Source organism: Schistocerca americana, chromosome 7 (assembly GCF_021461395.2).
Source record: "Schistocerca americana isolate TAMUIC-IGC-003095 chromosome 7, iqSchAmer2.1, whole genome shotgun sequence".
In the NCBI taxonomy this organism is placed as follows: domain Eukaryota; kingdom Metazoa; phylum Arthropoda; class Insecta; order Orthoptera; family Acrididae; genus Schistocerca; species Schistocerca americana.
Genome location: NC_060125.1, coordinates 86,302,880 through 86,319,109, shown reverse-complemented (window position 1 = coordinate 86,319,109; position 16,230 = coordinate 86,302,880). Strand labels below are relative to the sequence as shown.

General features: G+C 42.5%; 1 protein-coding gene across 1 annotated transcript in view; it reads right to left on the bottom strand.

Moving 5' to 3' along the window:
* LOC124623172 (Bloom syndrome protein homolog) overlaps positions 1-16,230 on the bottom strand; it is a 172,736-nt gene that overhangs the window by 146,707 nt on the left and 9,799 nt on the right. The window contains exon 3 of the mRNA XM_047148976.1: positions 5,618-5,770. Within this exon, the coding sequence (XP_047004932.1) occupies positions 5,618-5,770 (153 nt within the window). The remainder of the gene's footprint in view (positions 1-5,617; positions 5,771-16,230) is intronic.

Below are 16,230 nucleotides of genomic sequence, written 5' to 3'. Positions count from 1 at the left end.
GGACCCTGAGCAGGCCAGTACACTACAGGGATGTTATTGTCATGTAACCACTCTGCCACAGCCCAGGCATTACGAACAGGTGCTCAATCGTGTTGAAAGATGCAATTGCCATCCCCAAATTGCTCTTCAACATTGAGAAGCAAGAAGGCTCTTAAAACATCAATGTAGGCCTGTGCTGTAATAGTGCCATGCATAACAACAAGGGGTGCAAGCCAGCTCCATGGAAAACACTACCACACCATAACGCCACCACCTCCCTATTTTACTGTTAGTACTACACACACCATGGCAGATGACATTCACCGGGCATTCGTCATACCTACACCCTGCCTTGGATCGCCACATTGTGTACCATGATTTGTCACTCCACACAATGTTTTTCCACTGTTCAATCGTCTAATGTCTACGCCCCTTACACCAAGTGAGGCATTCTTTGGCATTTACCGGTGTGGTGCGTGGCTTATGAGCAGCTGCTCTACCATGAAATCCAAGTTTTCTTATCTCCCGCCAAACTGTCATAGTACTTGCAGTGGATCCTGATGCAGTTTGTAATCCCTGTCTGGATAAATGTCTTCCTATTACACATTACACATTACAATCCTCTTCAACTTTCAGCGGTCTCTGTCAGTCAACAAACGAGGTCGGCCTGTGCGCTTTTGTGCTATATGTGTCCCTTCAACACATCGGTAGCAATGGACATAGGGATTTTTAGGAGTGTGGAAATCTTGCGTACAGATGTATGACACAAGTGACACCCAATCACCTGACCATGTTCGAAGTCCATGAGTTCAGCGGAGCGCCCCATTCTGCTCTCTCATGATGCGTAATGACTACTGAGGTCGCTGATATGGAGTACCTGGCAGTAGGTGGCAGCACAATGCAGCTAATATGAAAACCGTATGTTTTTGGCGGTGTCTGGATACTTTTGATCACATAGTGTACTTGCCACTGAATGGCTTCCCTCCATCATCATGTTGGATAATGAGCCCCAACACATGGCGGAGACTTTCAAACAGTTCTGCACCTCCAATGCCATCAAGCACCTGGTCGCTGATTGTGTACCATGGGTGCCGTATGTTTTTGGCGGTGTCTGGATACTTTTGATCACATAGTGTACTTGCCACTGAATGGCTTCCCTCCATCATCATGTTGGATAATGGGCCCCAACACATGGTGGAGACTTTCAAACAGTTCTGCACCTCCAATGCCATCAAGCACCTGTTTAGTCTGCTGTTTCACTCCTCCTCCAATGGTGAAGTGGGGCATATGGTGCATACATTTAAATAACAAATGTTGAAAGTGGTGAGTACTCCCACCACTACGGCTGCCCTCACTCTGTTTCTCAGCACTTACTGGTCAACCCCCGGTCCATGAATGTAGCCCAGCAGAGCTCCTCCATGAGCTGCAGCCACATACTCTCATCTCATGACCCCACAGCCGACAACACTGGACCAGACCTGCTAGCCGCTTGCTGCTGGGCACAGTTGTGTGAGCATGCTTGTTTGGAATAAAACCATTGTGGGTGCCAGTCACAGTACTTGCCATCCATGGGCGAAGGTGTCTTATAACAGCAAACACTCCGGGAGAGCACTGGTACACCAATCAGCTCTGTCCACACCTACCAACTGTCCCAGCGTTGCCATCTCAATCAGTCTCGGAATGCCCACTCTTGCTGTTCCCATGCCTGCTCTCGGACCCCAGCAGTGGTTTCCGAGGAAGCAGTCAATGTGGACGTCTCTGAGTGAACTCTGCCCTCTTAGCCATTGTCGCCCACAACACCAGGTTCCCCAGATTTGTCTACTGCCTTGTCCTCATCCCATTTTATCATCTCGGCTACTATCCCATAACTTCCAGTTGCTTTATTATTATTTAAATAACTAATGGCTTGTGCGATCTCATCCCTGGTTGGAAGTTATGACACTCTCCCTCCTACATTTGGCAGAAATTCTGGCTTGTCTTCAGGTGGTTTGCAATTCAGCGAGTCATGAAAGTACTCTGCAAGTATCCTACAGTTTCCATTCATACGAATTGCCTTTTTATCCCTTATAAACAGTTCACTACCCTGTATTCAGAGTCTTTTCAAGTTTAATTATGTTTTGCAATCCAGTTAAAATAACTTTGTCGCCGACTGACTGCAGTTGCAGGAGTCATTGTTGTCAGCGTGTAGTCAGCCACACTTAACAATACCTATGCAATAAGCAACACAACGAGCATGTGGCACTCGAGAAAGAACTATGATGGCCCTATCACTCGATCTGCTAAAACGACAATCATAAAATTATTTTAATCAAGAGTATAATTTGTCTTTTTCTATCCTGAAGTTTCTGGTTGTTCTTTTAGTCTGTGCCATCTGCCTCTGGAATCAAAAATAACTTGTAATCTGATTCTGTTCTTGTGTTCTCCCTGACCTGGTATTCATGATCTCTCTAGTGTTTGTCCAATTGGGTGCATGGGCTTGTCCATATCAGTTACTTACTCGATATGGCCCTGAAGTGCATTGTGATGTGTTTGATTTTGTGTCTGTAACACAGTTAAATTAACCTCTGTTTCTCCTATGTTGTGTTGGGTATTGCATCACTGTTCCTTTATGTTGGTTCTCGCTTAGAATCTGTGCATTATAATTGCCTACAAGTACCTTCATTTGTCAGTGTATCATGAAGCTCCTCCCATATAGTGGTCCTACCTGTTACTGTCCATTTACTATTGTATACTGTTTGCTCCCTATTTAGATCAACGGCGTTGATACCCTTTCAGGTTTTCCTATCAGCTCTATGAAGCTTTCCTACTATTGTATCTTTGTTACTGTATCTCGTTTCTTGCGTGGTTAGTAGTATACCGATATTTCTCTCTTTCATCTCTCTTACCAGTGTTGGTCATTGTCTGTACATTCATGGTTCCTATTTCAAAAATACTTTTAACTTTAATCTTTTTTAAGATTCTTAGGAGCTCTGACTCTTCACTTAGCACTTTCTGGCAGGTCTCTCAATCTTCAAGTTTCCTTCCTTTATATAGTCCCTGTGTATGTTTCTTCCACCTTTCGCCCATCTCTTCTTTTTATAGTACTGGCTTTCCATCTGTACAATTCATTTTAATGACACAAATAGTAATATTCTTATTTATGAGACATTCTTCAGGTTTATACCAAGTGTCCATTTGTACAATGAGTACTTTGTATAATTTATATAATTTACAGTACGAAAACTATTTGCTTATGTTTTGAGAGTGATATGTTGTATGCTGGTGTGTTTTAATGTGTCATTGTGATTTTATATTTATATCAAATATGCTTGAAAACATTTTTGACAGTGTAATTCTGCTCTCTTTTACTTATTTTTGTGTTTGTGCCACTGCTGTCAATTATTTTCAACCACGTTGAGGACCATTCTGATAATGAGATGAGTTCCCAAAATCTGTTATGGAGTGAAATCAATATCTCTTTTGTGGATGAGGAAATTTAATGAAACTGTCAACTCCTTATGCTTAACACACAGAGCCTTGAGATTTAACTCATTGCAATCTGCTTTCACACTGAGATTTAAATGAAAACATTGTCTATTGGTGTGGTGCTGCTTCCCTGAACTCTTGTAGGGAAAATTACAGTTGAATATAAATTAAATGAAGGAAGGAGATATTCTGTTTATTTCTTCTCTGTAGAAGTGGCTTATAATCCAATACTAGGATACACTTACACATGATGTCAAGTGAAGAAGTCCATAGTTTACAAATTTAGTATCTCGAAAACTAAAATTGACAAGATGAGTACAACAAAAAGCATGTTTATTGTGGAAGCTGTGAGAATTTTATAAATAGATTATACAAAAAGTTATGGAATACCGTGATTCGAAAAGATGATAACAGGTCATGCTAAACACTGTGCATCTCATACAGTATCAGTGTGCACAATTAAACTTGTCCTTTGCAAGCAGTCTTTGCAATCACAATCACACTGTAATCTGTAGTACTATTTGACGTATGCCAATATATTTTAGTATATTGATGACGCCCAAGGATCATGTGTCTTTTAATTCTTTGTTTCTCTGGTGGATTTTGACAATGGTAGGTTTCTTCTCTTTTATACTCTACTGATACCGTAAGCAGTGTTTTAATTTACATTACATTCATTCAGCAATGTTTTGTGCTTATAGGCTTTATCCTATAATATGTGGATTGTCACGTACTTTCCAGGCTTCTCATTTGACTGTGTCTTGGATATGTATTACTCGTTATGCAGGATTCAGACTGGATGCCCATCTGCTGTTTCACCCAAGGTTTTACCAAGGAGTGACATGTTTTTATGCACACTTGTAGCTAGGAATTTGTGGCACATGAAGTATTAGTTTTGTGAGTACATCACTTTATTGTCTACTTTGTTCTGTAGATTATGTTGACTACTAGTGGTTTTACTTATGAAATTTTATTCTATACACAGATATGACTTGAAGATATACCTCCAGGGTATGAAACTGGTTGTCATACAGTGAAAACATAATAAACAGCTTTTGCAGATTTGGACTTCCACGCAGTTTTAATGTCAACTATTTTACCATCTCTGATTTTAAATTGTTTGAACGTTCTTCACAGTATGCACAAAGAATAGATGCTCTTGCACTGGAAGTCAAAAAATAGTTATTTAGATTAAACTTCTAGCGCATGGAATAATTAACTGCTACAGCAAGTTTCTCCTTTTGATAAATAGGTACAGCTTTTACCTTGAGAAAGTGGTGATGGAAGAACAATGCAGACTTAGAGAAATTATAAAAAACTTAACTTTCAAATTAACAATTCTTTGTGAAAATTTAAAAGACTAAAATAACATACATTAACATTTTACTCCACCACTGATTGGAAGGGTGAGGGGATGGGAAGGAGGAGGGGCTATGGAATCAATGTGAATAACTGAAGCAATCATCCCACTTTGAGATGTAATATTTTAGGGACATCCTTGCTTGATCTCAGCTTTTTTGTGCCATTTGTAGAGTGTTCACCATCCCCCTCCCCCCACCATGTATACATGTTATGTTTCTGTTAATTATGCAGTAATTTTACAAAGAATACCTTTTTCCCTCAAGGTTTTAATATTCTGTCAACACATATCTCTTGCAGATCACTTTATATGATTATCTATTACACAAGATTCTTGTAGAAGTCAATTGTCAGAGCCCTACAAGCTCAACTGAAATGTAAATGTGTAAGATTTGCTTGTAATGATTCAAGTGATTAGGTGAAGTAGAATTCTTCAACCTCTGCATATTTTCTACAAACAGTTTAGACAACTGACTCATGCTACATGGCAACTCATTACATTTGAAGCACATCATCAAAATCTGCACGCACGGTAATACTGAACAACTTATTACACTTTTTAATGTACCAGTCACATAAAAGGCAAGAACCAATTTGTTTCTGATTCCCTGCTATTCAGCTACACTAAATGCAAAATTTTCCAGACTTACAGATCGGTGATCATGAGTGACCAAGTTTCTGCATAGAGGATGATAAGGAACAATTAACTTTTTGAGAATGATAGAAGTCAGTTCAGTGCTGAAAATAAGTAATTACAAGGAACCATTACTGAGACATTTAAGTGGATAGTACAGCTAAAATAAAGCCTCTTTACCTTTACCATCATCTTCTTCGTCACTCTGAATTATATTCCTTTGCCTTACACTTCCTTTTGTTATTACTTCATCACTATCTGCGGGAGATGATGTGATACATTCTTTTTCCGATACTGTCACCTTTCCTGAATTCTCATTATCTTTTTCACTACCTGAAGAAATGTAATGATAAACACAATTTTTAATCAGAAACATAAAATAAAGCTATATATAATAAGAAAGAAAACATTATCCAAACAGGCTGTAATACATTTCTTGTCTGTGCTACTAGCTATTTTCAACTGTTAGTCATTTTCAAGCACTTATCATAGTCCAGACAGGCTGTAATATACACACATCAAAAAAAGTTTTGTATCACCCCAGTTCCCAGAACTCCTGAAGATAGATGTTGACTGTGGATATTGTATCACAGACACAGTCCCTTTGATTGTTCCAGTCCCTTTGACTGTTCAGAGATGTCACTAAACCCACCCAAAGATGTAAACAACCACACATGAGCAGTGTCTATTAGATGGAGGGGGTCCCACAGCCAATCAGTTCCAGTCATTCCAACAGGAAGGAGGTACACGGCTAGTGTTGTCTGTAGTTCAAACCATGCCTAGCTGGTCAATATTGTGGTTCAATCGCGTCCACATTGTTACTTTCTGCCAGGAAGAGCTCTCAACAAGGGCAGTGTGTAGGCGTCTCGGAGTGAACCAAAGCGGTGTTGTTCAGACATGGAGTAGATACAGAGAGGAACCGTTGATGACATGCCTCACTCAAGCCACCCAAGGGCTACTACTGCAGTGGATGACCGCTACCAATGGATTATGGATCGTAGGAACCCTGACAGCAATGCCACAATGTTGAATAATGCTTTTCATGCAGCCACAGGATGTCATGTTGCAACTCAAACTGCATGCAATAAGCCGCATGAAGCGCAACTTCACTCCCGATGTCCATGGTGAGGTCCATCTAGGCAACCACGACACCATGCAGTGCAGTACAGATGGGCCCAATAACATGCCGAATGGACCACTCAAAATAGGCCTATGTTCTCTCCACTGATGAGTGTCACATATGCCTTCAACCAGACAATTGTCAGAGACATGTTTGGAGGCAACCCGCTCAGGCTGAAAGCCTTAGTCACACTGTCCAGCGATTGCATCAAGGTGGAGGCCAGATCTGGCAGGATACCTTTGGTTCAGAACACAACCTGCAAGCAAGGCATTATGTGCTGGACACCCATCGTGTTGATACCACATAAGCATTCTGGTTCTTAGCGGCACTTCATTCATAAGAGGGCAAAGAATTCGTCTGAGGAAGTTGGCATACGCTGTGCCATTTAGACTACCACTGATGAAATAAGGGCCGATAATTGCAGTACCAAGCATTGCACACCAGATGTTAACTCTCCATTGACGCTGATGGTCTTCCTGTCTAAGCCATGGTGGGTTGTTGCTGGACCAATAATGCATGTTCCTTGTATTTAACTGTCCTCTGATTGAGAAGGAGCATTCATTGGTAAATAGCACATTGGAGAAGAAGTTCGGGTTGGCGAGGATTTGCTGCTGTGCCCACTGACAAAACTGTACACGATTCTGGAAATCATTCACATGCAATTCTTGATGCAGGTGTACATGGTAAGGATGGAACTGGTGACATGTAAGAATACGATGTACACTGGTTTTAGAAATGCCAATCTCGTGTTAAAGCTGTTGTGTGCTAACATGTGGATTCATAGCAACAGAAGTGAGAACAGTAACTTAGGCAGCTTCGTCTGTGCGAGTGCTACGAGGATTACGTTGTCGTGGGTTGAAACTTTCCGTTTCCTGAAGCATTGCAACAAGACAAGAAAAATCTGTTGGGAAGGTGGGTTCTTGTCAGGATATCGCTCTCTGTACAGTTCCACTACATGCGTATCAACAACAATAAAAGAAATGTTATGTCAATGCAGTTTGTACGAAGGACAGCCTTTACTGTATGCATACTCTACACAACAGTATTGAAAAGGACTAAACTACTGTACTAAATGTACCCCCACATAAGAAAACAGTATTGCAATTACTGTTCTGCTAACTTACATTCCCCATAGATGAGTAACATTTCTACCATCTTTTTGTTGGTGTACATTCTACTCACACAACTCTTCAACTCATGATGGTTGACGGAATGACGGGTGTGCATTCTACTTATGTTTTCACTTGCCCTCTGTCAATGCCAGCACATGGATGTGTTCCATTCCCCAGAGTACCTGCACTAAGCACTGGGAGCGTCAACATCAATGTTGTGTTATGTAATTAATAAAGTTGTGTTTCAGTGAATGGTACACTGTGATACATTTTTGAATAGGTCTTTAGGAGAGGAAATGAATTACCAAATAAAAAATACAGGATGCATTTAAAAAAAGTCATACCGCTGTTAATATCTTTGTAAAAAAACAAAGCTACAATGAAGGCAATAACGCTGATTGATGTCCCCCTGACAGTTAAAGAACATCTGCTCGAAACATTTTGTAATTTGCATCCGGACAAACAGTTATTAGGGTGGTCAAGATAAATGGGACACCATGTATATGACATTTATAAGAAGGCTACAGTCCGTAAAGATGGTTCGGAAGGTAAGTGACACACTTATCTCTAAACAACCAATATTGTTCAGGAATTTAAAGACAGAAAAGAAGAAGAACGTTGATAAAAGAAAAGTAAATGCAAATCAGAGAAATGAACAGCGAGAGCCATGTAATATGAAAACTGATGCATTATGCTGACTTCGCATTTCTCTTTCTATTTTGTAGGTAACTGGTGCTCTTATGATAAAAATTGTGACTTACTGTCTCTTTTTGGCTCTTTTGATGGTGTTATACTGAATCCCCATCTGAAGAACTTGGAGTTTTCTGAACTGTCTTGTTTCCGGCGTATTTGACAAGTACGAAGAAGAAAAAAAAGGGGGGTGGGGGCGGGGGGCAGACACATGAACAATCTGTAGACTGAATTTTCACTTTGCAGTGGCATGTAAAAACGTTGTGTCAGACCAGGACTTGAACCTGGAAAGTTTGTCACCCTGCCCACGTCTCCCTATTATCAAATTAATTTTCATGAGGTCCCATGCTGCATCCTATGAGCCTGTGGCTTATTTTAAACACGTTGTCTAATTAAGTTCTTTTCTCCCCAATTTGATTCACTAACTATTCATTAGTTATTCCTGGTTTAAATGTCATGTGTGTATATATCTCAGGTTTGAGACAACAAACTGACTCCTTCCCCTCCCCCCCCCCCCCCCCCCCCCCCGCCCTCTATCTCTCTCTCAGACATTAATATGATTTTCTGTCACTGGATTTCTTCTAATGACTGACTAAGTGTTCGTGATTAAGTGTATGTCTGCCTGTTTCACAAATAGCTGGCAGCTTGAAGAGTTAAAATTATTCCTTCTTATGCCATGAGTAACCACCAGTACACTTATTCAGAGCACTGCTTGTTTAAGATCAGAAGATAACATCAAGATGCTATCTAGGTTTCCCACAGTATCTGAAATGAGCTACATCACACATCGAATTAAACTATACAAAGTAACATGTTTTTGTATTCATGTATGCACTCTCCACACTAATAGGAAATTTGTATCCATTGTTTATTAAATTTTGATACCATTCTTTGTTTCTCTCATTTGTGTTTACCATGTATACTATATTCTCCTTCTACTCAATAGATGACTTTTTAGATATAAAGTAGTAACTGAAAAAAATTAATTATTTTGTGTAAAGAAAACTTATGTTAAAGTGACATGTTCCACATCATTAGGATGTCTCATTTATTACTTGCAACAATATCATGCTAACTGTACACCAAACCTTGTATAAAAATGTGAGGTTTTAATACTACAGAAAATTCTAAAAATTACAATACAGGGTGTCCCACTCAAACCTCCCTGATTTCAAGGACCCAGGAGAGAAAAACCACAGTAGATACAACAATGAAAAATGCACCACATTGTAGAGCATCTAAAGAATTTATATTCCCACATCAGAAGTGCCAACTATCGTCACCACAGTGCAGCATGGTCGCATGAAGTGAAAATGGCATGCCACAGCAGCGCACGCAAGCAGTAGTGTGACTTGCAGAAACAAAATCGCCGATTACTGTGTAAAGAAATTCTCGGCGTGTGTATGAATGTAATCCACCTGATGTGAAAACATTTAAGGAATGGTATAAGAAGTTTCTGGCAACAGGACGTATTCTGAAACATTCTGGTGGTGCACGTTATGAAGTTTCAGAAGACGCAGTGGAGGACATCAGACAAACATTTCTTAGAAGCCCACAAAAGTCAATTCATCAAGCATCTAGGCAACTTGAAGTACCTTGATCAACATTACATCGTGTAGTTCACCAGCATCTTCGTATGTGTGCTCACAAAGTGCAAATTGTGCAACATCTGACGCTGAACAACAAACCACGCCGACAACAATTTGCTGCAGCATATTGATATGGATGCCAGCTTCATGGAAAATGGTTATTCTCAGATGAGGCAACTTTTCATCTATCAGGAACGGTTAATAGGTGTAATTTTCGGATTTGGGGTTTGCAAAATCCGCACGTTGTCATTGAACATGTTTGCGATAGCCCTAAACTAAACGACTGGTGCAGGTTAATGCAGGACAGGATTGTTGGACTGTTCTTCTTTGCAGAACAAACAGTGAATGGGTCAGTGCATCTGGACATGTTGGAGCAGTTTGCGTACCCACAGATACAAGACTTGCAACCCAACATCATTTTTCAAGAAGATGGAGCTCCGCCGCATTGGTCAACGGCTGTTTGCAAGTTCCTGGGTAGGAAATTTCCCAATCGTTGGATTGGACGCGGAGGAACCATTGCCAGGCCACCACGTTCACCCGACATTATGCCACTTGATCTCCTCATGTGGAGATTTGTGAAGGACTGCGTATATACGACCAACGTGAACGATATTCCTACGTTGCGACATTGTGTCACTAATGCGATTGTAACAATAACAGTGGAAATATTACAAAGAACTTGGCAAGGAATTGAATATAGACTCGATATTCTTCGTGCTACAAATGGTTCACATGTAGAGGTGTATTGACGATAAATAAATAAATTCTCTGAGATGCTCTACAATGTGGTGCATTTTTCACTGTCGTATCTACTGTGGACTTTTTTCCTGGGTCTTTGAAATCAGGGAGGTTTGAGTGTAACACCCTGTACAGTCGAAGACATGCTTTTCACTTACCATTGAAAAACAGGAAATCAGTGATTGAGAACAGAGGAAAACTGTGTAACTTAACAAAAACAAAACAAAAGTCTCTGAATTTAACAGAACAGTACACATATCACCAGTAACAAAGAGTACAGAACTGTATCTGTGGACATCAAAATTATGCTCCACTAAGAATAACCACTCTATGTATTACACCCTCGAACAAAGTGCTACAGACATCACAAAGATGTAATAGTAGGGGGGGGGGGGGGGGACTCAAACCTCTAATTTGAGAGTTTGGTGTTTTTAGCAGCAAATGTTATAAAGAACTGTAAGTAGATTACATAGGATGAGCATACAAACAGAAACATAACCAAAACATAATAAAAATGTATAATCATGATCGTCGACACTGTCAATGCTGGAGAAAAGTATCTCTCATAATTTTTATGTATATTAAGGATTAAAATCTGGACTTTGAGGATTTTAGTCCTTAACATATTCAAAAAATGTATAAAATTAATGGGAAAGGAAGTATTTTACAGTAAAATGATCAAAGTAGTGAGAGGATAGCTCAAGATATTCTGGAAAGAACGTTGCACCTTGGAAAGCTTTGAGAATAACATGCTCAGCATTAGAATGACAGGAGACACAGAGAGAGAGAGAGAGAGAGAGAGAGAGAGAGAGAGAGAGAGAGAGAGATTTCATTGCTTACGTATTGAAGTCTTAGGAATTGTCAGTATATTACATAGGGGAGTAGCAAAAGTGGCATGTGGAGGACCAAGTACAGAGGGTATCTGTCCACCTCTTCTGTATGCTTCCTCCAAAAAGTGGATTTTTGCTCTTTCCTTCAGCTGACAGAAACTACAAGGGGACTTCAAAAAGTAAGTTACATATTATTATGACAGTCCAACTAACTTTTACTGACCGCTGCACTATGTTTCAAAGTGACACAGATGCAGAACATTATTTTTTGACACAGTCACCAAATCTCTATAAACAGTGGTTGGAAAGTTCTACCAATTGTTCAATTCCTAAAAGATGGAAATCTGCTCCTTCATTCCTTGGTCATGGAGACATTCAAGAACCATTGTGTGTACATCCTTATCAGCAGGAAATCTGCAATTGCTGCAAATCAGTTCCTTGGTTGCCTGGACATTGTTGTCTGTGGTCCTTCACGATAATCATTCTGGTCTGTGCGGCCTTGGTCAAACTGCTGGTATTATAACACTATGGCTGGACAGGGCATTGCATTTGGTCCATATACCACTCTAATTTCATGGTGAATCTGTGTTTGGTTTACGGGTTTTGCTCACAAGAATTGTATTGTCCCAAGTACTTCACTGTCCCACACATTTGAGCATTGGAGAAAGTTTCCAGATGCCACACTCTGTTATCCGTACCACAGCAGAACCATGTCCATAGGAAACCAAGAACATATACTCTTGTCTGGCAATGCAGTACTTTTGTTCTGACTGTGGATCCAATCTGGCCCAGGAGCTGTGTCGGGGGCAATGTGCAAGGGCACTGAGCAGCTCCCATTCTATAAATGGGAAATTATAGGGTTCGCTGTGGCGTGCAGTTAACAAGAGGACTTTCCCTTCCATCCGCTGTTTGAGAGTGCGAAAGGCTGGGGGCAGGGAGGGGGGGGGGGGGGGGGGGGGGGGGGGTGGGGGGGAATTCTCCGATGCAGAGGCTTGAGCATAGTGCTCAGCAAAGTGCTCGGCAATCATGTTTGCATCGGTAGATAACATGCCATTGATGGTAACGCAAGGGACACCTGTTGGGGTCTGGTGCCCAAGTACACGTCTGACCTTCATCTAGACAGGGCATAGATGGACTTCTGGATGGTTGCTACCAAAGGATGGTGAGGGTGGCACTGGTCAACAGCTTTTAGGCTGCTCAAGGAGTCAGTACACAGGAGAAATGACTAGCCTGGGCATGAGCGGATGTCCTCAAGAGCACGAGATATGGCCACCAGCTCTGCAGCGAACACACTGCAGCCATCTGGCAATGAGTACTGTTCTATATGTCCTCCATGAACATAGGCAAAGCCAATAAGACTATCAGCCATTGGTGTAAACCACATCATGCCCCGGTACATATCGAGAGGAAGTGACAGTGGAGAGTTGCACGGTTAACTGAGTTCTTAGCAAGATGTGAAAGGTTGATGGGAAGCAGTGACCTACATGTACACCATGTAGATGTTCATGGATGAACCTCAAATTTATGTGGTCAAGATAAGGACTTCAGTTTGGAGAGAAGGGATCGCACACGATCAGTAATTGTAAGCCCTGACACGGGCCGCCGATGCAGGAGATGAACCGCGTGGACGGGAAAAGGAGACAGTAACTTGGATGCGCAGGAGAACTTTGAACATGTGCAACATAACTGGAGAGCAATTGCACACACTTAACCTGCAATGGAGGGATTCCGGCCTCCACCAGGAAGCTGATCACTGGAATCATCCTAAAAGCTACTGTCGATAGGCGAATGCCACAGTGGTGCACTGGGTCGAGTAAATGCAACGCTGAGGGTGCCACCGAAGCATAAACCAGACTCCCGTAGTCAAGGTGGGACTGAACAATGGCTCTATAGAGCTGCAGTAGCGTAGAACGATCTGCGCCCCAGCTGGTGTTGCACAGGCAGCAGTGGGCATTGAGGTGCAGACAGCACTTCTGCTTAAGCTGACGAAGGTGAGGTAGCCAAGTCAATCTGCTGTTGAAAACCAGTCTCAAGAATCAATATGTCTCCACTACAGTGAGTGGATCATCATTAAGGTAAAGTTCTGGTTTCAATTGAACGGTACAACGCTGACAGAAATGCATAACTCACGACTTTGCAACCGAAAACTGGAAACCATGGCCTAGAGCCTATGACTGTCCCTTGTGGATGGTTCCCCCATGACTTTGCCTTGTAGATGGCTCTCTGTAGGTGCCACTCAGTAACACTAATACTGGTCAAGCAGTATGAAATGCAGAAGTTGTCTGCATACAGAGACGGTGAGACGGACGGCCCCACAACTGCTGCTAGACCATTAATGGTCACTAAAAATAGAGATACACTCAATACGGAGCCCTGCGGTACCCCATTCTTCTGGATATGGGGCGAACTAAGGGAGGCACCAACTTGGACATGGAAAGTAAGAAGTGACAGGAAATATTGGATAAAAATTGGGATTGGGCCTCTGAGACCCCACTCGTGTAATGTGGCAAGGATATCATATCACCAGGTTGTGTCATACGCTTTTCGTAAATCAAAAAAGATGGCAACCAGGTGTTGCCATTCGGAAAAGGCTGTTTGGATGACAGATTCAAGGGGCACACAATTAGTAGTGGTAGAGCGACCATGGAGGAAGCCACCCTGAGATGGAGCCAGTAGGCCACATGACTCCAGAACCCAACCCAACTGCTGACACACCATACGTTCCAGCAGCTTACAAAGAACGTTGGTGAGGCTGATGGGCCGATGGCTATCCATATGAAGCGGGTTTTTACCAGGTTTAAGCACCGGAATGATGGTGCTCTCCCACCATTGCAATGGAAAAATGCCATTGCACCAGATCCGGTTGAAGATGACAAGGAGATGTCACTTGTAGTCACATGAGAGATGTTTCATCATCTGACCGTTGATCCGATCTTGGCCCAGGAGCTGTGTCGGGGCAATGTGCAAGGGCACTGAGGAGCTCCCACTCTGTAAATGGGGCATTATAGGGTTCACAGTGGCATGTAGCAAATGAGAGGACTTTCCCTTCCATCTGCAATAGGCTGGGGGAGTGGGGGGGGGGGGGGGGTGGTAGTTCTCCGAAACAGAGGATTGAGCATAGTGCTCAGCAATTGCATTTGCATCAGTAGACAACATGACACTGATGTTAATTCCAGGGATACCTGTTGGGTCTGGTACCCATGAACATGTCTGACCTTCATGTAGACTTGGGAAGGTGACGTATGGCACCCAATGCTTGAGCCATACCTCTCCTAACACTCCTGTTTCCGCCTTTTGATAAGCTGGCGAATGTGGGCATGGAGCTGTTTAAAGGCTGTTTGGTGCTCTAGGGAAGGGTGCCACTAATGTTGCTGTAGAGCTTGCCAATGCTCCTTAATTGCCTCATCAACTTCTGGCAACCACTAAGGTACCAACTTTCGCCAGGGGCAACCCCAAAGAATGAGGGATCACATTTTCCACTGCAGAAATGTTCAATGCAGTTACATGCTCAACCACAACATCGATGGCACCAGGTGTGGGAGAGTCAACAGTGACCGCAGAGAAGAAAGTTTCCCAGTCTGCCTTGTTTAAAGCCCATCTGTGCAGACGTCCGTGGGCTTGACGCCAGGGTAGTGACAGAAAGATGGAGAAGTGGTCACTACCACACAGGTCATTGTCATGCTCTCCAGTGGATAGATGGGAGAAGTCCTGGGCTGCAAATTGATAAATCAGTGGCTGAGTAACTAACATGAGCCACATTGAAATGTGTGGCAGCCCCAGTATTTAAGAGGCAGAGATCGAACCGAGACATTAAAGCTTCAACATCTCTGCCTTGACCAGTAAGCGCGGTGGCACCCAACAAGGGGTTATAGGTGTTAAAATCACCTAAAAGTAGGAAAGGTTTAGGGAGTTGACAAATCAGTGCAGCTAACATATTCAGTGGTACTGCACAATCTAGTGGAAGATATACACTGCAGACAGTTATTTCCTGCATCATCCTTATTCTGACAGCCACAGCTTCAAGAAGGGTTTGAAGGGGCACAGTTGCACTAAAGACTGAGTTTAGGACATAAACGCAAATTCCACCTGACACTCGATTATAGTCACTACAGTTCCTGTAATATCCCCTATAGCCGCAGAGGGCAGGGGCCCGCATTGCCGGGAAGCAGGTTTCCTGGAGGGCAATGCAGAAAGCAGGTGTAAAGCCTAACAGTAGCTCAGCCAGGTGATGGAACGCCACAACTCCACTGGAGGATGACATTGTGAGTCTGGGAAGGCATGGAACATTCAATGAGGCAGTTTACGCCTCAGGGTTACCTGCTGCCATCGACTTATTGCCTGAGCAGTCTATATCCATTGTGTCTGAGGGTCTGGCGAGATCTAGGTCCTCAGTAGACGGCAGAATCTCCATCCCATCCTCAGGTGCAGAAGTTGTAGGTAGCAGTGGTGTGGGTGCCACCACAATTCCCTTGGTCTTGGGGGTCTTCTTTTTGGGTTCCTCTCACTGCCCCTTGGGTTTCTCTGGCTAGGAGGGCTTCACTGATCCAGTCTCAGTGACTGAGGATGATCGTGAAGTCCTACGACCAGCTGCTTTTCGGCACTTCAGCCACTGGTGGGTGTCATCTTTCCCACTACCGGAAACCTGGGAAGGGAGTGACCCAAGAGAACCCTTCTAGCGAGAGGAGCCAAAGAAAACTTACACTTCTGCAGCTGA